This window comes from Haliotis rubra, unplaced genomic scaffold, assembly GCF_003918875.1.
Source record: "Haliotis rubra isolate DU_JTF1 unplaced genomic scaffold, ASM391887v1 Scf205, whole genome shotgun sequence".
Lineage (NCBI taxonomy): Eukaryota > Metazoa > Mollusca > Gastropoda > Lepetellida > Haliotidae > Haliotis > Haliotis rubra.
This window is the reverse complement of record NW_025766059.1, coordinates 1,452,632-1,479,049: the sequence shown is the minus strand read 5'-3', so window position 1 is coordinate 1,479,049 and position 26,418 is coordinate 1,452,632. Positions and strand designations below refer to the sequence as shown.

The following is a 26,418-nucleotide window of genomic DNA, read 5'->3' as shown; positions in this document are numbered from 1 at the left end:
GGCTATTGGCTGGAACAAGAGTATTATCTCACAACATTCAGTTCATCATCTCCCCGTTCCCAATCTGACGATGTTGTGGATGAATCATCAGGCATTCAAGGGCAGTATTTATAGAAAAGACACTCACTAAAATGCACAACCGCGCCAAAGAAGAGGCACTCCATTCAATGAAGAGAGGAGGTAAATATACATTATGTGCCAAAGAACCTATCCAACCAAAGCCTATGCATGACAATATTGAAATTACTTTGCCTACCATCACCAGTATTGTCCAGTTGTCTATCTGTCAATTCTTATACCATGCCAAATAATGGCATGATAAAATATGAACACTTGTAATTATATCCAATATTTCATGGAACACCAAGTTTATTCGTTATCTGTATAATTACATATCACTAAATTCCAATAATATGTTCCCCACATGGTTACAGTATGTGAAGCCTATTTTTGTTATTGATGTTGAAATATTGCTAAAACTGCTATTCACTCACTCTAATAATTATATTTTCGGGTCAGTGACGATGAGAGTAATGTTCTAAGGGAAGTAACTCCCGCTAACAAATAGGAACATAACATACTTTTACAATGAACGCAATAGTTGGCGATAATTTAATGTGTGGTTGCATACAAAGTGCTGTTTTAGACTTCCTCGTTAAAAAGGGTGAGTACGATGTAATTTAACTAAACCAAAATATAACTGTTTGTTACGTGTTGGACGCATACAGGCCTTTTAAGGCCAAAGGTTGCCATAAAACCTTATCTACCTACCTACCTAGGAACATAATAGGACACACATGCACGAATTATGTCATATGATCTTGATGCCGGGTTGTTGCAAAGGGTAATTATAATACATTGTATCGTGAAGGCTTAGTTAATTTTCTATAAACTGCCTATAAGCCACTAAACAGAAAATAAAATGACAATATGTTTGGAAATGAAACTGTTCAGCTACCTGTCATGGGAAGAACTGCTTTATACAAATAATACAAAACAGACTCGCAGAAATAGCAATAAAGAACTGGTAGGTGTCATGAGTGGTGCTCGATAGGCCAATCATCCATGATTATGTTTACATTAAGTTTTAAATGATTGCATGCGATGGTAGAGTAGCGATCGGCAAAGCCGGCGGGTAGGGTGCACAAAAGTGTCCGTCCTTGTCATTATGTATTGTACTGTGAAGTATTTCGAGTCGAGGGTCATCTCAAATTTTTATATATTTTTTTAAAATCTTTAATCTTCGCAAAGACACGAGGGCCTGTGCACTGGGGCTGTGATTTGGCAATATTCATGAAATTTAATGGTTTTGCATCAATGGCGAAGGGTACCAAGAAGGAAGAGAATGGGCTCGAACGGGACCTGTGTTCACGACTCCATAACATATGCATAGAAGTCCCGGTGTTCGACATTGTGATACTGTCGGAATGTTGCAAAACCGATGTAACTCAGTACCAGTTAACTCACACAAATAAGTCACCAAGCGACTGTGTTTAACGATAGTGAAAAACACGCATCAGGCATAATACCAAGGCTTCCTAAATACAAGTTTTATTACAAACATTAGTGATAACCTCCTAATCACAGAATGCTATTTGTAAATCTATTTGAGAATTTCTCACAAACCAAACATTGCTCAATTTCCTGGAATAGTTTCCTTGACATAATACGTCACAATGACAGTGATTTCCCTTTGCCCTGTCCTTCCCCCTTTGCTATAAATCTGCTATCAGTTATACTGTTTGGTAAGGAGATGCGGTAAAGCACAACCTCTTAAGAAGCAAGTAGCTATTACAACATATAAATATGAGCAGCACTGACTGAAGCATGTTTACATAGTGTGTGCTGACGCACCTAACAATATTACTTCGTTATCTGAGAGGCTTGTTTGCTTTGTCGGGTGTCGTTGGTGACTACCACGTAGAAGTCGATTAGGTCACATCCGTATAAGTGTGTTGCAATCTATTTATGCGCTTGTCATTGGAGCGTTCCCTGCCTGATAGGGTGTACACAGAGAAAGTGATTCAGGGGTTTTACAGTTACATTGTGAGGTGATCTACTAATGCCAGTCTTGCATGAGAGCTCTCCACGGCGACAGGATGCCATTATGAACATACCTTATTTCTTTGGATTATGTGTGTTGTTGTTGCATGGGCCGCTGGTCTCAGGTGAGTGTGACATATATTCGTTTTCACATATTATGTTATATGTTAAATGACAAGTTGTGAAAAATGTATAAACAGGTGGTACGTTTTACAACAATAATCGATTTCGTTCTTTAGGTCAAACTACATTACTAGGTCAGTCGTATTACTGTGGGATTTTACCATACCAAACTACACCTACAATCAGCACAGGTAACAGAAGTTTTAAATGGTAGACAGACAAGGCATATGTGTTTTAAATTTGAGTCTGCCCGGGAAATGTATGGTATATGACAATCTCATTTGTTCAATAGCGCATTAGTAAACAAGTCACCTATCTCAACAAGATGGCGGACACGATATTGCGAAATGTTAACGTACAGGGCTGATCGTGCTGGGGTCGGTGAAGATAGCCGCTGATGGGAAATGCATATCTTTATGTGTGTGTAATATTATCATATTATACAGTTGTTGACAGCTGAATAGAAATCATAAAGCTTTGTTAAATACGCCATTAACATAGAGTTTGATGATATTGACTAATCCTATCTTTGGATTTAAGAATTAGTTCTTCGTTGTATGAAATAAAATAATATATGAACAGAAAACAACATTGCTGACAAAGTCAAAGTCAAACTGGAAAAGTATATGTTTGATCTTAGTGGCCCAAGGTCTAAGAGGTTAACATTCTGTTTACCCAGTCTAGTTCGTGTAGAATCTGATACATTTGGTCCGACAGGCAGTTGGCATCCATTTCGACTAGTTTAGTCAACTATTTTACTCATTTTGTAGTGCAGGTAACAAATAGTAATGGTTGATCACTTTCACAAAGTACAACACCATTACAGTCTGTCAGAGTGAGTAAGCAAGGTTTTACGCCACTTTTAGCAATATTCCAGCAATATCACGGCGGAGGACACCAGAAATGGGCTTCACACAGTGTACCCATGTGGGGAATCGAACCCGGGTCTACGGAGTGACGAGCGGTCGCTTCAGCCACCCCACATACTGTCAGAAGCAGATGTTAAATTCATTTTAATTTTAAATTTCGTCTGCGTACCCTACATCCTTTCATATAAGAATGGGCAGGCCCAAACTGGGGTTTTCGGTAAATGAACACATATAGATATATTGCAGTACTTAAATATGGGTAAGCATACCAAGCCAGCCGACTGAACCATTACCCGTCTCGTCCATACTATACTGTTTGTTGTTTTTTTTTTGCTTGGTTGGTTGGTTGGTTATGTTTTCTTATTTCTTTGTTTTGTTTTGATTGTTTGTTTGTTTGTTAGTGTGTGTGTGTGTGTGTGTGTGTGTGTGTGTGTGTGTGTGTGTGTGTAAAATAAGGTCATATATAACTTAACAGAAAGTGGTTTCAATAATATATCTTACATGCCATTTTTCAAATTTGACTCTGAAGTTGCTAACAAAATGTATACACATGGAGGAATGTATCGCAACACCTATTATTTTATCCTCAATACAGTCATTCAGAAAACTATTGACTTGATCCCCGTCAGCGTTCCTGTCGACCACGCGTGGAAACTCCAAAGGAGGTAGGGCCGTAGGTAGCCCATGGGGCAGCTGCAGCCGCCCCCGCCCCCTAGAAATGTTTTACAGTTTATTTTGTACATCAAAGTATTGATATAACACTCTGTCGAGTGTCAAATACCCTCGCCGCACACCTGAAATCCACACCTCAATTAATGACGCAAATATTGCGGGCAGCCCATCTGACAGAGGATCGGTACCAGAATGATACACCTAATCACATATGATTACAACAACCTATAATACATAAAATTAGGAGTCCAGGGAAATGACACAGACTACCCGGAACCCTATAAAATGAGGGTATATTGTACAACGCCTAATGATAATTAACGAACAAAAGACTTAATTAGAAAAAGGATTGCATTCAATCCACATGACTTCAAAAACAGGATAGACATAACAAGGGATAACTAACAAAACAATACACAATAAACAAAGATACATTGATTGGTGAAACATTAAACAAATAAAATTACATAAACTATCGACTTATATGGACTATGAGCCGATGCCATATCATAAATCATTCCCTCATCCCCATAAGTGTTCATGAGCATACTAGTGGGCAGTGTGGCTAGTGAAAGTCTCCAGCTGTGGACAGGCTGGAGTAAAATTCAAATACAGCTAAAAGTGTATAATGGAGTCAAAATCATTTTTGATATTCCCTTGGAACTGTAAATGTCTCAATGTCACGGTTTCATGGTGGATCATAAATAAAGCAATTTTTCTGACTGACTTATCTTGTTAAGTTGCGGTGAGTAAACTGAGTGAGTGAGTAATATTGAACAAACCTGAAGATATAATATATATGATGTAAATTTCATATGCAATTTCTGGACTCTCAGCTGAATGTAACGATACAACTATTGCATATCAATATTTAAACTTAACAAAACAGTTTTGCATATTATTACAGATATGTTTAAACACATTTATAAAGTTTAGTTCAGAACATTATGTACAGATGCTACAATTTTGAACAAAGGAACTTATTTTTTAAAAGAAAACGTAGCAGGAAAAATACTATTTATACAAAATTTGAAATTAGATAAATGGAGTAATGTTACAACGATCTCGAAGATTAAAGTGTTCAGTGTTTCAACAGATTCATTAATGTCAGGGGTAGTTTTGTCGAAGAATGTTACAGTAATTCAGATGGCATATAATTGCAAACTGCAGCTTCATTATATCAAAGACAATAAACTGTATCTGTAACTTCCACAATGGGTATGCCTCGATTAACTTCATCAGGTAGTTCTACAATACAAATGTTACAATGTGAATCATGCTCAGATAAATCCAAGTCAATTTCATCTGAAAAAGTGGAGTTTTTGTCCCTAGGTTTAACAATTGACTGTTCAAAATAATTGTGCCACTGATTTTGCTACACGAAGAGAATGATGTCCTGCTTTGAGATATGGTGGATTGTTCAAGGTTGTCACGAACACTTTAATTTCTTACTTATGTGACGATTTCCTAATATTACAGAATGATTTAAATACACGATTCTTTCGTTGATTTGCCTTGAAAGTAACGAGTGAGTCAATTAAACTTCGTGCAAAGGGTTTGCCTGAGTGTCCCTTAGTTTGTCAAATCATACTAAGGCCAACGTATTTGCTGTGTATGCTTGCATCAATTATATTTGGGGTTAATTGCTACTTCTTATGTATGAGTACCTAAGTCCTAATACATTCAAAGTAAACTTCAACTGACCACTTTTCTCATCGTAGAATATGTGTGTTTTTTAACTTATGGCTATAGTTGTTTCCAATCACCAGCGGCTGAAGGGATGGTGTAAAACCAGCTAGGGTCCATATAGGTAGTAAAGGCACTGTAAGTTCCCATGGTCCCTAGTACGGTGACCTACCTCCAGTTGCTGGTGATCTCCAGTCCGTTTTTATATTGTATTGTCCATCACAGTTTGTTTGATTTTACAGTTACATACTACTTTTAATTCTCTATCATTGATAATCTAGTTTTATACTGTCCTTCGTTGACAGGTTTTTATAATTTAATCGCGTTTATTATGAATGACTTTTGAAGTCAGGGTAAGGCTAAAATATTGCCAGTGTGACTATCAACTTTAACTCACTCACTCGCTCCTCTTATGTCTCACCGTAAAGCTGTAATATTCATTCATCTTGATGGGGGGCTGCTTCAGGCTAACCCTGGCACGTGATAAGATGTCTCAACTGATCCTACTGCTAGTGAACTTAACCACGATGTGCCAAAATCATCGGTTTTATAAGTCTTTTGACTTGGACGTTTAGCATTCGATTCCTCCAAAGTCGTATGAAAGCCAATGACGTCTATTTCAACACCAATAACCTTTAAATACAAAGAAAAAGATAAATGTAAACGGTGTTCTTATGAATGACTGTGAGAAACGCTACTTACACTGTGTGCTGACTGGTGATAATGTGGACAGTATCAACAATAAAATAGTCCTGGCTTTACGTCCATGTGTTTTTCTGCGCACAAAACATCAAAATATATTACAGTGTTTCATTTGTTTTATTTTACGCGAACCGTTGTAGTTATTTAGGCTTTATCTAGCCAAATAATATCTGACTTGATAAAGACGTCCTGAAGAATGAGCTCCGGTTCGGGATGTACTTAAGCTCTTGTGTGCTAAAGTGTGAGCTGGACGGTTTATGTCCTTGTAAAGTAAACAACAAGGCAGGTAACTTGTTTGATGAAGCGAACGACAATCTCAGCCCATTATTGTCATCGTCTAACCCGGCTTTGTGTATGGGAATACCATCTTTAATCCTTTGTTGCTTCTAGCCAAGACGGTTATGGTTTCATAAAATTTCCAAGAACTCACGAACATGACATTTTGCATGGGTGACAACGGCGAACATTTGTATTTCATTTTTATTTGCATAAAACAAATATATCAGTATGATATAGTTTATGCCACAACGATCCTGGGAAAGCTCACCAATTACAACTGATATTCATATTCACAATTTACGAAGCATGTGAAATTATTTCCATGCAATACTAACTGTCGACATCTACGTTCACCCAATAGGAAGACAACCTTGTTCGAACTCTTTGACACATGATCTTCCTTTGTATGGAATTATATCTCACAATTTTGTCCATTTATGAACTATTGTGTCAAGCTGTTTACTAAGATTTACTAAGTTATCAATATAATGTAAGAATGGTGTGTTTGTGTAAATTTGGAATTGTGTAAATTTACAAGTCGTGCAATACCATGTCAGCAATTTATTTACTCCAGTAAAGACTGACTAGTCTCTGAACCTTCTTCCCTAGGTTATACTGTTCCTGGTGCCAAGGTTATAAAGAGAAGCCATTTACAAGCATGTACTACAATGAATGGTGTTTTTACAGGTGCGTGCAATGTCACGCTCCATGCACAGAGGGAACCGCTGAATTTCACATCTCCTAACTACCCGGGCAACTACGGAAAGTATGTAGAGATGTTCCTGTTCATTTCATGAATGATCTGTTCACAAGAATGAATGCTCATAATAGTCCAAGCATTCATATCTATTGATGAATGCTTTTTGCAAAATGGTTATCCTTGACGTGATAGGACTAAAGAATTAACGTAATTAACTGATATTTGATGTAAATGTTTATGTGTTTAGCTTTACACATGATATTTTGTTTAATCAAAATAACATTATTTTACAGCCATGAAAACTGTTATTGGGACATCTATCCTGAAACAAGCGGCTACAGGGTTGTGCTCGAAATGGTGTATTCCAACATCCAATACAAGTCCACCTGTGCATACGACGTCCTTACTATAAATACCATAAATAATGGTAAAATAGTCGTGTTACATTGAAAACCTCTGTTCTATATAAATTACTTATTAAATATAATGATATTATCATATTTTTTCACATTATTGATTTCTTATCAAGATAAAAACCTAATGTGATCACTGTGGCGCATCAAGGAAGGAAAATAAGTGAAAGTTTGTGAAAGCTGAAGTAATTTACAAACTAGATTACTAACACCGAAACACATTTCATATTTTTACAAAATTGTTCCTCACATTTTGTCCACCCAGGTGATCAAAGTAAAGCCTCTTCGCGTAAAATCTGTGGAGAAAGCAGATGGAATATTCTCATCGAAGACGACCAACATATCCATGCAGTGTTCACGACTGATGCCAGTGGAACGGGAAGTGGTTTTCTAATTAGATACTATGAGAAAAATGGTTAGTAAAATCAGTACCCTGGCTATGCAGCAGTAGTCTAAAATCTTTACTGCATGTACCGTTAAACCTGTAAATTATAAACCTGTTTTTTTCTCCATTTCTCCCTTTACAAGGTACTTATATGGGCTTGAACAAAAATGTAATAGCAGATGTGGTCAAGTATGTAAAATTGAGCCTAGTGTTTCTCAGTTGCTTGAATGGTCAAAATCAGGGATCGTAAAGACTGGTTTTAATCAAAACATTTGAACCACTTCTGAAAGCCAAAATGATCATCTTGTGCAGATCTCTCAAACATTGATCAAAACGAAGCAGGTCTTGCAATGATGGCGTGTTTCTTTCGTATAATAACGTAGATTCGCTAGCGCTGGCTTAACGAATTTCAACATGCAGGATTATTACATGGCATCACTGAATGTTTCAAAATCACTAAAAAATACAAAGTTGCCCATGATGATCTCACAAATTGTTCCCTTGTTACAACCAGGTACCCAAAACTGCGGTGTAGCTCTCGTTGCAACTTCTGTCGGCAAGACATTTACCTCGCCTGGATACCCAAACACCTACTTCCTGTGAGTAACTTAATTACTGTATCATTTACAGTGTTTAAAGGTCACATGCAACGTTGCAGATTCTGATACCCTTCGGTATGGACTTACCGAAACAAAGCGTCAAAAATGCAAATTCAACTTAAAAAGTTGAAAAATAACGCGATGAAAAAAAACGCGCGAAATCGTAGTTCAAACGATTCACTAATTTTCCCCCAGCGCTTGGGGAAATTCAAGCTGCGCTCATAGCACATGCGCAGTGAAATAGGTTCGCGCAGGTTGGAAGCGGGTTGTCTGGCGAAGGTTTGGCGTGATCTATTTTTCTAGTGTTTTGTTGATATTTCATAGGCGCGAGCTTTGTATATGTTATGACAGTAGATTAACTGTTTATATAATTTCATTTGTCTATTTCACCACACGTTCTTCTTACCGAGTCACTTTCTCAGTTCGATACTTAAAAGCAATGTCATTATTTAGCGTTGACAGAATTTCTAACTGTGATATAGATATGTCGTTCTCACAGACAAAACTCAATGTCTGTTTTATTGACACCTATGTATCTGCTTGCCTGTCTGCTAATGACAATATACAACTTCGATCACTGACCACATGCAATTTGAACTTAACACCTATCAGGCTGTACACCATAAACAAAAACGCATTGATTTATGGCCAGAGTTCGGTCTCTGTCACATTATGTAATTACACAGTCAGGCAGGTGTGATACTTGTTCACATGACATGTTATGATGTCTGTTGATTGCAAAATGTTATAAACAAAAAATGAGCATGTATTTACAAAACCCAACATCTCTATAAACACACACAATGAGCAGTGAGGGGATCTGCTAATGAACCAGCCGTTACACTTGAGTGCACACCCACCCGCTCTGACTGGGTTCGGTATCCCGGCTGCTTCGTTTCTTGGGAAGTAAACCCAAGTACAAAATATTGCACTTTTGATTTGCGACTGTACGCTTATAATTTTGTTTATATGTTTTTTTCATAACCAGCAATGTTTATTATATGTCATGAATAAGTGATAATTGTGTTTTAATTATGTTTGATTTTTTGGTTGCATCCGACCTTTAATGTTGCCCAGTGTTTAATGTTGCCTAAATCAAGTGAGTGGGTGTGTTGGATTGTTTATTAAACTTTCAATGTTTTACTTCATGCCTATTCATGCGTGCACATGTGTACACAGTCATGCGTTTGTTTGTGCTGATGTTTGGAACCACCCGGCAACCTTATTTGAATCATTAGTATAGCACCTGAAAATAAATAGAGGATATTTTGTTAATTTTGTCAAATAACACGTATATTTCATCTCGTGGTCTGACAAAGTTGATATGTTCACGAGTGGCGCAGTGAACATATCAACTTTGTCAGACCACGAGATGAAATATACGTGTTATTTTACAACATTAACAAAATATTCTATTTATTATATTTTGATCATTGTTTATAAATGATCGAGACATCGAGACATTCTCTTTAATCAGCAAGTAGTTCCAGGCAAAAGTGATATTCTACTCAGTGAAGTAACATGTTATTCTACATATTCTACAAAATACAACAACAAATATTTACAGTATTTCACCCTTAAGAATATAATAAATGTGTCTGTTTGCAGGAGTCAGACTTGTACATGGACAATTACAACAGAGCATCAAAACCAAACCATTCAACTGGACACCATGGACTCGGTACTTCAGAACATCTCCTCTCTTGGAACTTGTGACAATGATTATGTCACGGTATACAACGGTCAATACGGTAAGTAGAGATGTGTACATTCTACGTAGTCAGTCAAGCGGATATTGAGTTAGTGTCCCTGCAAGGTTTTCCGTTCAATAACTGTAAACGCAACGGCAAAAGGTATTGTGACACACAAACAACAAACAGAATCATTCTTTTTTAACTTTAAGCTACCGAGAAAGACAAATGTTCCAAGTTATGGTAACGATCAACAGTCCATAAGAATTTCGTTTTTAGAAATGAGTCTCAACACGAGAGGTAATCAGATGGTAAGTACCAAGTGCGTCCACCAGGTGACCTGGCATCTTCATTTCACTGAGGCCATAATGCGTCGATAAAAGGGATGATTATCTCATCTCGGAGGAGGAATTTGGCGGATCTTTTGCAGCGCTTTTGGGGGATTCGCTTGACGCAAACGTACCTCTTTTTTATCCCAGCCAGACGTCTTAAGTGGGTGACACATCAGGGGATCTTACGGATCAGGATAAAACATAAAGATTGCTCTGACTAAGAAACTGCTGTACAGCTCCAGAAACATGTGGTCTGTCGTTATCGTTTTGAAACACCACGCCATCTCTTGTTCTGTTGTACAAATGATACAGAGGTCATTTACAAAATTCCGTCTCGGTACCATAACGTCTTGACTTCCAAACAATTCCTTTCTCGAACACAAGGGGAGTTCGGTCTTGGCTGCCGTCGAGTACGGACGTCTTTTGCTTGTGAGCAAATTGAACAGTGTCATAGCATACTTGGTTGTTTATGGTTGTTCCTGTTTTGTTGTTGTTTCCTGATTTTCACTTCTGTTGGAGTGTATTGAACCTCTACGTTTATTCGTTTTCGTGGGTTAATCAGTCTGATGTTGGGGATTTTCCTCGGCAATAGCTGACAACAGAATGGACTGTGAGGAGGGCTTCAAAGTGGTGTCCTCTGGGAGAAAGCGAATCGGTCGCATTCCAGATGGCACTTCTAAGAAAGCTTGTGTTGTTAAGCAACCTCCTACTGCCACTCCTTCTGCATGGTCTGGTCTTACAATTGTTTATGATGAGCCAGTTCAGGTGAAGTCAACCACTGTCATAATTAAGGCAGATGTTGATGATGATGATGACACTTCGCCAACCCTTTGTCAACTGATGACCCGGAGGGCTTTGGCGAGAGCATAGGCTAAGGTTCTTACTGACATAGTCAGTGTTAAGCGGATTGCCAGGGGGGATGTTAGTGTTACAAATAAAACCTTTGAGGCTGCCCAAAAACTTATGCAAGTTGCTGAGCTTGGTGAACATTATGTTACCACTTCTGAGCCTGAATCACCAATGAAACCTCGTGGAGTCATCTATGGCAGCGATCTGGATGTTGACATGAATGAAATTGAGGAAGAAGTAAAACCTGTTTTGCCTCCACTATGCTCTGCTGTGCGTTTGACTCGTGGACCTGATAAAATCCCTACTTAATCTGTTTGCTCACATTTACTGGTCAGTCTTTACCAGATCATTTTGTTATTTTCTTCCAGAGATTTCTAATCCGGATATACGTCCCCCCTTCTCTGCGCTGCTTTAAATGCCAGTCCTTTGGACATGTCTCTGCTAAGTGTAGGAGTACTCATCATGTTTGCGCTAAATGTGGAGGGAAGCACAAGTATGAGGAGTGCAATGAAAGTTCTCTTAAATGTAAATATCGTGGTGAAGCTCATTCTGCTGCCTACAGAGGATGTATGAAATATCAGGAAGTGGTCCAAATCCAGAAAGTTAGAGTTGAGGGTAAACTTTCCTATTCTCAGGCTGTTCGAAGGTGCGTGGAGATTCGGATGTGGTTAAGGTTCCAAAGTTCATTCACCACCACCCATTGCTCCATCACAGTCTACGGTATCTCTGGTTCCCAAGGTTCATTCACCACCACCCATTGCTCCATCACAGTCTACGGTATCTCCGCCCATCACAGTCCATCCGGTTCCCAAAGTTCATTCACCACCACCCATTGCTCCATCACAGTCTACGGTATCTCTGGTTCCCAAGGTTCATTCACCACCACCCATTGCTCCATCACAGTCTACGGTATCTCTGGTTCCCAAGGTTCATTCACCACCACCCATTGCTCCATCACAGTCTACGGTATCTCTGGTTCCCAAGGTTCATTCACCACCACCCATTGCTCCATCACAGTCTACGGTATCTCTTCCCAAGGTTCATTCACCACCACCCATTGCTCCATCACAGTCTACGGTATCTCCGGTTCCCAAAGTTCATTCACCACCACCCATTGCTCCATCACAGTCTACGGTATCTCTGGTTCCCAAGGTTCATTCACCACCACCCATTGCTCCATCACAGTCTACGGTATCTCTGGTTCCCAAGGTTCATTCACCACCACCCATTGCTCCATCACAGTCTACGGTATCTCCGGTTCCCAAGGTTCATTCACCACCACCCATTGCTCCATCACAGTCTACGGTATCTCCGGTTCATTCACCACCACCCATTGCTCCATCACAGTCTACGGTATCTCTGGTTCCCAAGGTTCATTCACCACCACCCATTGCTCCATCACAGTCTACGGTATCTCCGGTTCCCTAGCTTCATTCACCACCACCCATTGCTCCATCACAGTCTACGGTATCTCCGGTTCCCTAGCTTCATTCACCACCACCCATTGCTCCATCACAGTCTACGGTATCTCTGGTTCCCAAGGTTCATTCACCACCACCCATTGCTCCATCACAGTCTACGGTATCTCCGGTTCCCAAGCTTCATTCACCACCACCCATTGCTCCATCACAGTCTACGGTATCTCTGGTTCCCAAGGTTCATTCACCACCACCCATTGCTCCATCACAGTCTACGGTATCTCTGGTTCCCAAGGTTCATTCACCACCACCCATTGCTCCATCACAGTCTACGGTATCTCTGGTTCCCAAAGGTTCATTCACCACCACCCATTGCTCCATCACAGTCTACGGTATCTCCGGTTCCCAAGCTTCATTCACCACCACCCATTGCTCCATCACAGTCTACGGTATCTCTGGTTCCCTAGCTTCATTCACCACCACCCATTGCTCCATCACAGTCTACGGTATCTCCGGTTCCCTAGCTTCATTCACCACCACCCATTGCTCCATCACAGTCTACGGTATCTCCGGTTCCCTAGCTTCATTCACCACCACCCATTGCTCCATCACAGTCTACGGTATCTACGGTTCCCTAGCTTCATTCACCACCACCCATTGCTCCATCACAGTCTACGGTATCTACGGTTCCCTAGCTTCATTCACCACCACCCATTGCTCCATCACAGTCTACGGTCACTCCCATGTCTGAGGTGGTAATTCGTCCTGCCCTGGTGACTGCAAGTACGCAGACTCAAACCCAAGAGGTTGAATGTCAGACTGATCCTCTTCCTGACCTCATCCCTGACGGATCTTGTACACGTCTGTTCAACAATATCTCTCCAGTTGATTTTCTCAATTTTGTATTTGCATAGTTGCCAACATTGGAACAAATCGTGCCTTCAAGTCTGATGGTCTACAGACGATAGTATCAGCTGCACATTCTCTACTGGGGTTAAAGTTGTCACCTGATGATCTGACGAGCATGGTTAAGGGTCAACAATCGAAGTCATAATCCTTATTATGGCTGTCTTAATCCTTCAGTGGAATGCTAGATCTATAAATGCTAATGGCCCGGGATTTAATTTTTTTTGTCAACAGTCTTGATCCCATGCCAGATGTTATATATCTTCAGGAGACGTTTTTCAATCCTAATCAGCGATTCCGTTGGGAAGGGTATGTCTGTCTACGTAAAGACCGTCCTTTCGGGTCTAGAGGTAGTTGTGCTATACTAATAAAGGATTCATTGTCATTTTAGTGAAATTAGGTTGCTACAGTCCGAAATAGACTGACTGAGTTTGGTTTTACACCGCTTTTAGCAATATTCCAGCAACATCACGGCGGGGGGCACCAGAAATGGGCTTCACACATTGTGCCCATGTGGGGATTCGAACCCGGGTCTTCGGCGTGACGAGCCAACGCTTGAACCATTAGGCTACCCCACCGCCCTCCGAAATAGAAGCGAATGCAGTCACTATCCATTTGCAGGATACGAGATCGGTCTCGATTTTTAATATCTACAATAAAGCTCTTGCTTCCAGCGATGATTACACTTCTCTTTTGAATGTGTCAGATAATCATAATGTATTGTGTGGTGATTTTAATAGTCATAATCCATTGTGGGGAGCTGTTAAGTTGGATGTTGGAGGTAAGGCCATTGAGACTCTCCTTGATGAAAAGAATCTTTTCCTTCTGAATGATGGTTCCATGACACGGTATGACTTGGCCTCTGCTTCATTTTCAGCCCTTGATTTGACCATTGTCAGTCCACAATTACCTCCACACTGTGATTGGGAATTGTATTTTCAGGATTCTTTTGGCAGTGATCATTATCCTGTGTTTACCAGGCTTCAACTTGACCCAATAACTGAACTAAGAGAAACAGCTCAGCGGTGGACTTTCTGTAAAGCTGACTGGTCTGCATTTACTGCTTTGTGTTCTGACACTATAACGCCAGCTATGAATTCGTTTGACATTGACCAGTTTCATAACTGCTTTGTTTCTAGCATTATTAATGCAGCTAACGGAACCATAGGCAGAAGTTCAGGTAAACGTCCTCTTAAACCCCCAGTCCGTTGGTGGACGGATGCATGTCAATCAGCACATGATGTTAGGATGTTAGAGGGCAAAGAAAATGGTTGAAAAATCAGCTTTACCATCTGACTTGATAGAGTTTCGGCGCTTCCGCTTTCCTAAACGAACTGTTACTGAAGCCAAACGTTTCTCTTGGTCTAAGTACACAAGTTCCATAAATAAAAATACACCTCTTTCTCAGATATTGAGAAAAGTGAAATTCTTTCTGGTAGTTCATGTTCCAAACGTGCTATTCCATTTATTGGGAAAGACATACCAGCAACAACAAATATTGACAAGAGTAATGCACTGGCAGAGTCCTTTTAAAAAGTATGTAGTACAGATGACTTTAGTTCAGACTTCCGGCTCATTAAGGAGTCACTTGAATCAGAGTATTCAGATATCTTATACCACACATCATATCGCTGACTACAACTCTTTATTTAGTTTACAGGAATTAAGGAACGCCATTTCTGGACGAAAAAATACCTCTCAAGGTGACGATTAGTTGTTAGGATATGTTCAAACATCTGCCAATTATCAGCCTTGAAACTATGCTTTTACTTTTTAATCACTTTTGGTTTGAAGGCAAGCTTCCCATTTCTTGGAAAAATGCAATTGTAGTGCCTATTCCAAAGCCTGGTAAAGATCCTGCTCAAGCCACATCCTACATCCTACATGTGCAAAATAATTGAGAGAATGGTAAATAACCGTCTGGTTTACTTCATGGAAAAGAACAATCTATTTTCAGGTGAGATCATTTGGTGAGACTTGAAACCGAAATTAAAAAGGCACTAGGAAACACTGAATCTCTACTGGCTGTTTTCATGCACTGGAAAAAGGTCCACATTTACAAGCTTTGAAATGTCTTGGAAAGATGATGTTTCCAAGACATTTCCAATTTTGGAAAGATGATGTTTCCAAGACATTTTCAATTTTGGAAATATGAAATTTCCAATGATAAATGCTGTATGATGAAATGGATCAGAGAACATTATAATGACATAAATGACGCAGTAATGACACATGAAATGACAATAAATATATAATCATTATGTTAGTTAACTCATGACCAGACACATCAAAGTGGTACCGATAAATTTATATCTAATATGTAAACATTCAGTAATTCTTAGTATCTGAAATAGGATTCCAAATAGAAATTTGGAATGAGATGTTTTAATCTGAGATCAATTTGTTAGGTAGCAGTTTACTAAAGTAGAACTTAAATCATTTTCAAAAGTTTGGTCATTCGCAAACTGAAGCAGATCTCACTTATACTGCAGTAAACAGTATGGGGATACATAACGGAACATACCACTTAAGTGATGACAACTCCCTGTTTATTGAATAGAGCAGCATTTCGATGTACATCGCTCAGGATAAACAAGCTGATTGAATGTTGATTGATTCCACCACTTGGACAGTGGAGTGGATTTCAACTTTGTCAAACTGAAGTTGATTTACAGCTAGAATTTGACAATCAGCTGTTCAATTAGCATCCAATCAGCCTGTTTACAATTTCATGGGCAGCACCGTGGGCAACGAACTTTTAAAGCAGACTATGGACGATTATTACGATGCATTAAAGCGAGATAGAAATTACGTCGAACCATTGGTACCCGACTATTCCAAGTTCGAAATCGACAATGAAGGGACGATGCGATTGAAAGCCCATCCAGAGATCGATCTCATGGATAAACACACGAGAAAACCGCTCGCCCTGTCGACACTAGCCAGTCGCCGTGGGGGTAATCAACTGATCCGCGATGAATTAAACCTGCTAGATTATGGCGGCGCACGACCCAAACTTCCCCCCGACGGTCGTCTGAGATCTGCAAAACATAAGGACCAAACTCGGCCCCACGGCGAACGCTCTACATCACGATAATCTGAAAGACGTGCCACAACGCATTCAAGATCGACTCGACAGCATACTGGCCATGCTAGACGACAGTCCATTACCCCTCAGGGAAACTTGGGCTCTAGACATGTCCCTTGCAGACCATGCGTGGATCGCTCATGAACAACCTGTTCCGGGAACAAGGGATCACCATCGCCAGCGTTCTCACGGCTTTGGGCTTCATCATATCGACCCTGGTCGCATTGCTGACGGGCGGCGGTAAACCACCACCAACACCAACACCACCACCAAGCCCGTTGGGCAATGTCAGAGACTGGATAAAAAAAAACATTGAATGTTGAACGTTGTCGGTCATGCTCAGCTGATCGAGATGAATGCACAGTTTGCGGTACGGAAATAGGTCGGGTAATTTCGTGCCGGTCACGGTGGCTTTCGGTTGTATTTCGTTTAACATAAACCCCAGCGTTTTCGTCAACGGCCACCTGAGTCTCAAAGCATTTTCTCCGTTGGTCGCTAACACGATCGTGCCGTTCGAGTCGTTCATTTTGAGTTCGGCTCCTACGAGCGAGCACACGCTGTAGTAGCCGTGCATTATTTGGTTGCGGGCATTATGGATGAACCGCCTGTTGTTGCCGCTGCTGATGTTGGTCCATCGTGGGTAGTAGGTGATATCGTAGAGCGTGACTTCGAGCTGACCAGATGTGTTATCAATGTCGTGAAGCAGTTGAACGGATTTGCCGCTCGTTATTCCCGGAAGCGTCACGTACATATTGAAAGTAGATATGTATACTAAAATTAATATAACAATTCAATATGTACAAACCGGGAGTGTTTTATTCTAAAAGTGATAATTTAAGTGCTACCGATCTCACGCAACCTAGTATTGTGGTGGATGCGGATGGTTCCCACTTTAAAAAGTATAGGCTTTCCGTCACGAATGGGAAAACGGTACACGCTTGGTTTTCAAACCCGATGCAATTCTGGCAGAGTCAATTCAATTTTTCCGTGTGGTGTGCGACAACAGGGTGCGGCGTGACGTGGAACAACACTCGTCGTGATCCGCTGAGTCGGTCTGTGTTCCTTTTTTCACGTGTACTACCAGATCATACGCATCCTCAAAGAAATCAGCACCCCGATTCCGCAGGACAAGGCATGGAACGCGGTAAACAATCCTTATGATCCACGTGCGTATGAACGCATATGCGATGAATTCGAACTAAGTCCGAAGACGGTCGATTGGCGTTTGCCTGGAGTGAATCACAGTTTGGGTATTCCAATCGTTCACAATATGCCCCTCGTAGAAGCCAGTGAGAAGTTGAAAGAATGGGGTGGTAAAACGTATGTGAATGCTTGCGTCACGAGTAACGAGTGGAGAGACGATCTCATGGCTTTTGATGACAGCAAGGATTACTGCGTTTGGAGCTTTCAGCAGGGACCTGTAGACAATTGGAAAATGTTTATGCTGGATACGTCGAAGGGGTTTTCTCGCGCGGGTACCATACGGTTGAACGATTCGATTCGAACGTACGTGTGGGCCGTGCTGGGTGCGCAGGCGCAAACACGATCCAGTATCGTGGGTAAAGGGATGGCTTACAATGTGCAGAAACAGTTCGTGGTCAACGTCGAGGATGTCATCGCGTCTACGGTCGATCTGCCAAAAGGCATCAGATGCTATGAAAAAGTGCTGGAATACGCCCGGTCGAAAGTCGACTACATGTTCGGCGCGGGACTCTACATGGCTCTGAGCGACAGGCAACTGAGGGTGAAGAGAGTGGTGGGCTACAACAACGAAATCGTCATCGCCACCGGCGATCAAAAGTTCAATAACGCGAGTTGAGTCGCACTGCAGTACGAAACAGGCATCGTGGGATCGCCACCGGAAGTAGAACCACCACCACCACCACCACCACCACCACCACGATGGCAGCAACATTCTCCGCACGTGCAAGCAAAGAATCAGCGGCACGTCGATCGCAAAACAGCTCTGGTGGTCGGCGGGATCGCGGTCGGACTGTTTCTCATTTAGTTTAAAAATTCCTTATCGGCGATGTACACCAGACCCACCACGGCGACGACGAAAGCCCATAGGTTTCCCTACGCAAAGACGAAGCGTGATCGTCAGCACATTGATGCAAAGAGTAGCCCACACGCTGTCGAGCAAACTGGGGACAGCATGGGATTGCAGATGGTGTCGGAATTCGACAGCGTGGTAGACCTCAGCGAACAGCCGTCAGCGCATGGTGTCGTCGAAGTCGTGAAAGGGATCAAACTCGGCTGGGCCAAACAACAACAATACCGAGTTTGTTCCGTTTACGTGCGGGCGAACGTTAACGCCTACACCAGTCTGCAGGGAGTCACTGTGAACACCAAAATTTTCTACTCGACAACACACATATCATGGGTGTGAACTGCACGTCCGAGGAATTATCCCATAACCAATTGAAATCGATTTCTTAATTTGTATAAAACGATGAACAACCAGCATCCCACCATAACGCTAGCCGATCTCGGGGACACGTGGGGATTCGATCTGCCCGGCGAGGAAAACTTCAAACAACCCGACTGGTTGATCAGCATGATCATCACCTCACCCCACATAGCTTTTAAAATCAATGGTTACGTCTCCAAAATTACGAACAACGGGATCCTTCTCACATTTTTCACTCCTGAGTTTGATATACAAGTTTTACGAATAACAGATCACACGGGCAACATGTTAGCTTCAAACGTGGCTACATATTTACGGTTCGACATACCTGATTACCAATGTGAATTTTTTATTCAAATGTGCCTATCAAATCAGACACAGCGCTCGCAATAGAAGTATATCTCGCAGACGCTCGATCAGAACAACAATTTTTGGCTGGGTTGACAATACGCTGGTTGGACAGACGGTGTCATATCGTCATAAGACCGGGATCAACACCCTTAGTAAGCCTCGATGGAGTGCGTGTTGTAGAAAATAATTTGATTCGTGTCTCGAATATTTACATGTATGTGTAATCTAAACCTTATCGGCCACAAATACATCGATAGGACATTAACGGAAAACCAATTAAATATTATCTTATAAAAATCATATGTATATATAAATATATACAGGATGAGGCTGTATCCGGTCGTGGATGAAGTAGCAAAAACACTGGAAACCGTAGACGGGCTTCGTTTGCAACAGTTATGCGAGATCAAACAACAACTAGAACGTGAACGCGATACACGGTCTGCATTACAGAAAAAATATCACAGGGCTGTTCATTCCGTGGACGGTGTTGACACCGCCCTGATTGAAACCAGCATGCGATTAGGCGCGGCAGGTGTCGGGTTGTTGTAGGGAACACCTCAGGATAGTGTAATCAGCCCAACCTTATTTAATGTTATGATTAATGACCTGTCTGAGAATATCAATGTACTGGTCGAAACATCACAGTTTGCAGATGATGGAGCATTGAGGAAACGGTCCAGTAATTTTGACACTGTCTATGATGGCATTCAACAATCTCTCCATCTTGTACAGGCTTGGTGTGTCCATTGGGGTTTTAAGATTTCAGCTTCTAAATCGTCTGCAATCATTTTTACTCGGAAGAAGATTCCTCATAATTCAAAACTGGTTTTGTGTGGTTCTCATTTGAAGTTCGTGGATAAAGTCAATTTTTTGGTACTCTGGTTTGATAAGAAGCTTACCTGGAAACCTCATATAGACTATTTGATTCAGAAATGCACTAAAGTCTTGAACCTTCTGAGAAGTATTTCCAGTACCAAATGGGGTGCAGACAGGAAGTGTTTATTACTGTTATATCGTGCCCTCATTAGATCAAGACTTGATTTCTGCTGTCAAACCTATGGATCTGCATGTGCTACACAAAAGGCAAGACTAGATGTTGTTCAGTCAAAAGCCCTACAAATTTGCCTTGGATCATTCAGAACTACCCCTGTTGAGGCTCTACATGTTGAATCCGGTGAAATGCCTTTAGATCTCAGACGTGAACTGTTAGAAGGTAGGTACATGCTAAAATTGAAATCTTTTGTAATGAAACACCCTACTTTAGCTGTATTGGGAGATTGTGTTGAGTATTTCCTAGATCCTTGGAAAGGCGGTATGGGGCCTTATGGGATGCGTTCTCAGAGAACAGCTTTCCATCATAATGTACGTGATGTTGCCATAGCTGATGTTAGTGTTCAGTCAAAGAAGCCACCATGGTTGCTTGAACTTCCATCAGTTTATCTTGATGTCCTGGAACAAGCAAATAAATCTGAGCCGGCACATCGTGTTAAAGCTCTTGCCGGGGAACATATCCGAAGTTTACAGTGGATCAATGCTATGCAGATTTACACTGAAGTGCCCAGTGTCCGGTCGTGCTGGTGCAGGTATCTTCATAGCCACTGAGAGAGAAATTTCTATACGATTAGCTGATTATCTGTATTCTCTGCTGAACTTGCAGCAATCATTAATGCTTTGCGTTGGATTCATTTTTGAGACCTGTATCAGTGGTAATTTTCAGTGATTCTGTCAGTTCTTTGCAAGCACTTCGGACAGGTGTCTCCTCAGCAAGACAAGACTTGATCAATATTATACTCGACCTTTTTAATGAATTAAGTAAAGATCTTTTAGATGTTGAATTTTCATGGATACCTGCTCATGTTGGAATATTTGGAAATGAAAAAGCTGATCAGTTGGCAAAAGCTGCATTAGATTTTGATGTCCCAGAACAGGATGAGACAATATTTCCCTCTCCTGCAGAATTATGCACCGTCTGTAAGATCCATGCTCAAGCGAAATGGCAACAGAGGTGGACCTCATCCTTAAAAGTACGCCATCTTTGTGGCATCGAGCCTTTTGTACCTAAAGCAAAATTATCCAGAAGCAATCGCAGAGAAGAGGTTCTTTTAACCAGACTTCGTCTTGGGCATTGTGGTCTTGGTGCATATCTAAACATTATTAATAATTATATTCCTGAACATTGCACAGTGTGTAATCAGCTAGATGATGTGGCTCATTTTGTACTGCATTGCCAAAAATATGTAACTCAACGTAAGGCGATGGTTGAATCTTTGACAGCGCTTAATATTGACATCTTTTTGACTGGACTGTTGTGTTCAAGTAATATCACTTTCAATGGTGTTCAGAATGTCATTCTTGCTTACATTAAAGCGTGTGGCAGCTTAACTACTTTATATAAATGCAGAAACTTAGCAAACCATTATGATGGGCAAGGTGTACATGGGCCCAGTTGCTCGAACACCTATTAAACTTTCAATTATCTATCTATCTATCGAACCCAAGGCCTAATGTATGCTGTGGAGGTGAATACACGCCTGTTGCCAGGTATGGCACGGGCTGTAAGTGAGTGAGTGAGTATGGTTTTACGCCGCTTTTAGCAATATTCCAGCAATATCACGGCGGGGGACACCAGAAATGAGCTTCACACATTGCACGGGCTGTCAGGGTTACTGGACTGAACCTGTGTCGGAGGTCCGTGGTTCGAATCTGTTGTTCGAATACCTCTCCATCTGTCATTTTCCGTCAAGTGGCATATCGAATTTGTTCCAGAACGATTAATAGAGATACTGTTTTCTGATTTTTGCACTTCTGACGACTGGGTCTGGGTGTCAGGAATTTAAAAGTTAAGAATGTTGGTCATTTTTCTCCTCTATATCATGTTCATTACAAAGTTCATGGAATTCGAGAAACAACATCTACTCTCCGTTTCTTCGACAATTCTAACACACTCGTTCCACTCGTTGGTTCAAATCCAAATACTCATTCACAAGAAAACCTTTTACTAATGAAAACATCCCCTGTCACAATTTATTTTGCCTCTGAGTGTCAAATAGAAAAGCATGCTGACGTCAAGTTTGCACAACGCATGGTTGTTAGCCTCCGGCAGTTTTGAATGGTCCTATTCAAAGTTAGGAGTATCAACATTTCTGACATTGTATATAATATAATGTTCTATTATAGGTTATAACCAGCTCGGTACTTTCTGTGGCAACGAGAGACCTGTTATTAACAGCGGTGGGAACGCCTTGAGGGTTCGTCTACGGACTGATTCCTCGCAAATCTACAAAGGATTCAAAATGCTATACAAAGCTATACCGGGTGTGTATGCATTAGGCAACTAGATTTAACCTAAAGCTACAGCTATCCGGAAAGATAATATTTATTAACGTTCTGATCTGATGGTGAAATATATGTCTCATGTACATTGATTTACAACTTTGTATTTATCTCAGTTACGCACATGGCAATATGATATTCTGTAAATAGCATCAGTTTAATTCACCTCACGCAGTAACTTTGGTAGCAATACAAATTGAATTATGAAATAAATATATGTATTGCATATGTTTAACAAACGATAATATGCATGTCGATATATCATATCAGTGCCGTAGCAATTGACGTCACAAATAATTTTCCCGGAGGTTTGCGGTAATAACCCAATCATAGCATACAATGAAACTTCAGTGTGTCATGGTTGTGTGTATATGGCCAAAGGAATATCAAGCATGGGGAAATCTGTCGCCAAAGAAAGGACCGTAAGTTTGTGTTGAGCAATCTATCAAAGAAAATGCGAGATATAGTAATTTCAAAAGTAAACACACAGCTGTCAACTGTAAAACTGCTGTTTGAATGACCAAAACTAGGCACAAAACAAAATGTTACTTATTAAATGTTATTTCATACATCTTAGTTGTGTTGACAAATGTGTCATGGGCATGTCTTTACGAAGACATGATGAGACATGATGGCAGCTCCAAACTTCCAATGTTATCGTTCTCTAAATGCGAATACATACTGTCATGTTAATACTGCGTCAGTTTGTGCATTCAGATAAGTAATAACAGATCTGTGTCTTTGGCATTGATGCCTCGGCTCCATGCAGCACTTGATTCGTTTTGCGTAACAACTATGGTTGCCATTAGCTCTCAGTTTAGACATATAATTTGGATATATTATTTCTGTATGAATCTGTTTGTAAAACTGTAAACGGGATTAGTTAAATTTATTCATTATGAAGTTTCGGTAACAGATCTCTGGACAAAATGGTGAAGTGAGGACAAATATCTTTAGAATAAGCCAATATTTCAAGGAACATATATTTTATGAATACTGTTGACTCCAATGTTAACTAAGGTCAACATTGCTGACAGTAATGTCCCAGCCGGTCAGCCCAAAACCGTTTTCACTATTTTTTTGCATGGAAGATTATACTAATAAAACATTGCCCAAACTTGATTTCTTTAGTATTTATCAGATACGCCCCTGGAGAGTTTAAACATTGTTTGTCAAAATTGTCTGGGTCCATAACAAACATACTACCACCACAACCAAATCCTTCATCCCTCCATCCTTGACAACCAGCCACACACACAAAAGCACGTGCGAATGCACGAACACACACACGCACACACGAACGCCATGTCCTTGGTACAACAACAAATCCTTGGTACAACAACAAAAACAAATTGTACAATTGCTACTCTTCTTCATTATCAGCAACAACGTGCAACGTCACGCTTTCCGCAGTTTACAGTCCAATGGTGATTGTCTCCCCTGGCTATCCAAGCAACTACGTAAAGTAAGTAAAGAGTTACAATAATCTGATGTAAAGGAATGAATCATTCAAAACCCGTTTACTTGGATATAATTCGTCAGATCAAAAGATGTTTACACATGTAGATATATACTCTTCGCCTTGATAATAATGTCACCAAATGTAAATATGCTTGTATCACGTGTAACCAATATGGATGAGGCTTGTGTTTTTGTTTCGGAACCTTTCTTTTTCTTCCTTGCAGTGGATTGGACTGTCAGTGGACTATAAATGCACCGATAGGAAGCAATATCACGGTGAAAGTTTTGTTTCTTGATTTGGAAAAGGTGGCATCGTGCGTGAATGATTATCTACTGTTTAAAGATGGTAAGTAAAGTTTGGGACGCATGTTAACGTTGTGTTCCTCTTAGAATTGAGTGAAGCAGTTCTTTGACATCCGTGTGGTACCAAGGAGAAAAAGAATGTAACCTTTATAATATTCATGATCACTGCTTACCTATACTCACCAAAAAACGACACACACAGATAATGATCTTATATGAAATTTCAAATATGTTTTTTTTTCAAAATTAGTTGTTGATTGTTATGATTTCGCCATTGTAATTCTGTGAAACGAATGCACAGCGCATTCTCATCTTCAAAAACATTAATGCATGTCTATGTTCAAAAGTGTCAACTTGCTTGAAAATGGCATGGATGAAGAGTGACATGCACGTGCCGTTTTCTGGAATAGTGAGCAGAGAGGTGGCCTATATAAGACTTCTGCTTTTAGACGGTCATTGGTAGTTTTAGTGAGTGAGTGAGGTTAAGATTTTAAGTCACATCGGCAGTATTGCAGCCATATCGTGACTAAATCAAGTTATACATATATTAATAATTAAAGGTAAATTATAATATGCTGTCTACGAAAGACAGAAAAAACCTAGATAATCACAGATATAAATTTAAAAATAGTAATTAAATCTAAAATATTTTAACTATATGTTGACAATAGACGGTCATTGGTATTTTTAGTGAGTGAGTGAGTTAAGATTTTAAGTCACATCGGCAATATTTCAGTCATGTCGTGACAAAATCAAGGTATAGCTTAAAAATAATTATTGGTAAATTTTTAAAACCTGTCAACGAAGGGCAGTAAAACAACTAGAATATCACAGATATAAATTTAAAACTAGTGGTACAATCTAAAACATTTTTACTTTTACTATAGATGACAAGACAACATAAAAACAGGTTATAGATCGCTAACAACTGAAGGTTGATCACCATACAAGGGACCATGGGGACTGTTGCTACCTGCATGGACGGATTGGGCCAAAATTCCAAAAGGTCGAATTCAAAGACTTAATCAGTCCATGCCGAGACAGTGCAGAGCAGTTTTCGGGGCTCTTGGTGGTCACAATAAATATTTAAGACAACGCCCTAATGGGAACAGACACCTTCACTGAATGTAATGCATGTCAACATACATTTGAGCTTTTACACTGTGAAAATTGGCTGCAACACATCCAGAATTACATGTGCTATTTCACTTTAAAGGTAGCAGAATTCGTGAAACTACACCATAAGTTTCTTTTTTGGTATATATATTTTTGACATGTTGTAAGAGCTTAATGGAAATGTATCTTCCCGAATATGGGTTTCAATGAGATCGGAAGACTATCTCATGACATTTTCCCTATGAGTGTGCCTGACTGAGACAGTATGGCACTCGATAATGTCCTAGATACCCGGCGGCTACATTATTAACAATCAACCAGGAAATATAACTAATTCAGGGATCAATATTGTCTGCACCTGTTGTGTATGATGATACGCAATTACCCAGCTTGTTTGTAACAGAGAGATAACATTTCAAACCTGTGTCAATCAAATAATAACATCTTCCTGTTAAATCTTGCTAATTTTTTAAACATGTATTTGAATTTATTTAATTATTTAAATCATGTAATCGTGACAGGTTCGTGTTATCAACTATAACTGACGATGATGGTATAGTGTTTGACAAAGTGTTGTATGTCTAACAGTAATCATAACTGTGTCATTTTTTTATATTTATAACATACGGCTGCCTTGGAAAAATACTGTTCCCTGCGTATATCGTCAGTATCTGTTTACCGTTACT

General features: G+C 40.2%; 1 protein-coding gene across 1 annotated transcript in view; it reads left to right on the top strand.

Annotated features, from left to right (window-relative positions):
• The first annotated feature begins 1,911 nt into the window (after positions 1 to 1,911).
• Positions 1,912 to 26,418, top strand: part of LOC124276077 (cubilin-like) — a 165,742-nt gene continuing 141,235 nt past the window's right edge. The window contains exons 1-9 of the mRNA XM_046711733.1: positions 1,912 to 2,168; positions 7,062 to 7,140; positions 7,368 to 7,501; positions 7,753 to 7,902; positions 8,387 to 8,471; positions 10,080 to 10,222; positions 22,697 to 22,834; positions 24,236 to 24,317; positions 24,538 to 24,659. Of these exons, the coding sequence (XP_046567689.1) occupies positions 2,063 to 2,168; positions 7,062 to 7,140; positions 7,368 to 7,501; positions 7,753 to 7,902; positions 8,387 to 8,471; positions 10,080 to 10,222; positions 22,697 to 22,834; positions 24,236 to 24,317; positions 24,538 to 24,659 (1,039 nt within the window). The 5' untranslated portion in view covers positions 1,912 to 2,062. The remainder of the gene's footprint in view (positions 2,169 to 7,061; positions 7,141 to 7,367; positions 7,502 to 7,752; positions 7,903 to 8,386; positions 8,472 to 10,079; positions 10,223 to 22,696; positions 22,835 to 24,235; positions 24,318 to 24,537; positions 24,660 to 26,418) is intronic.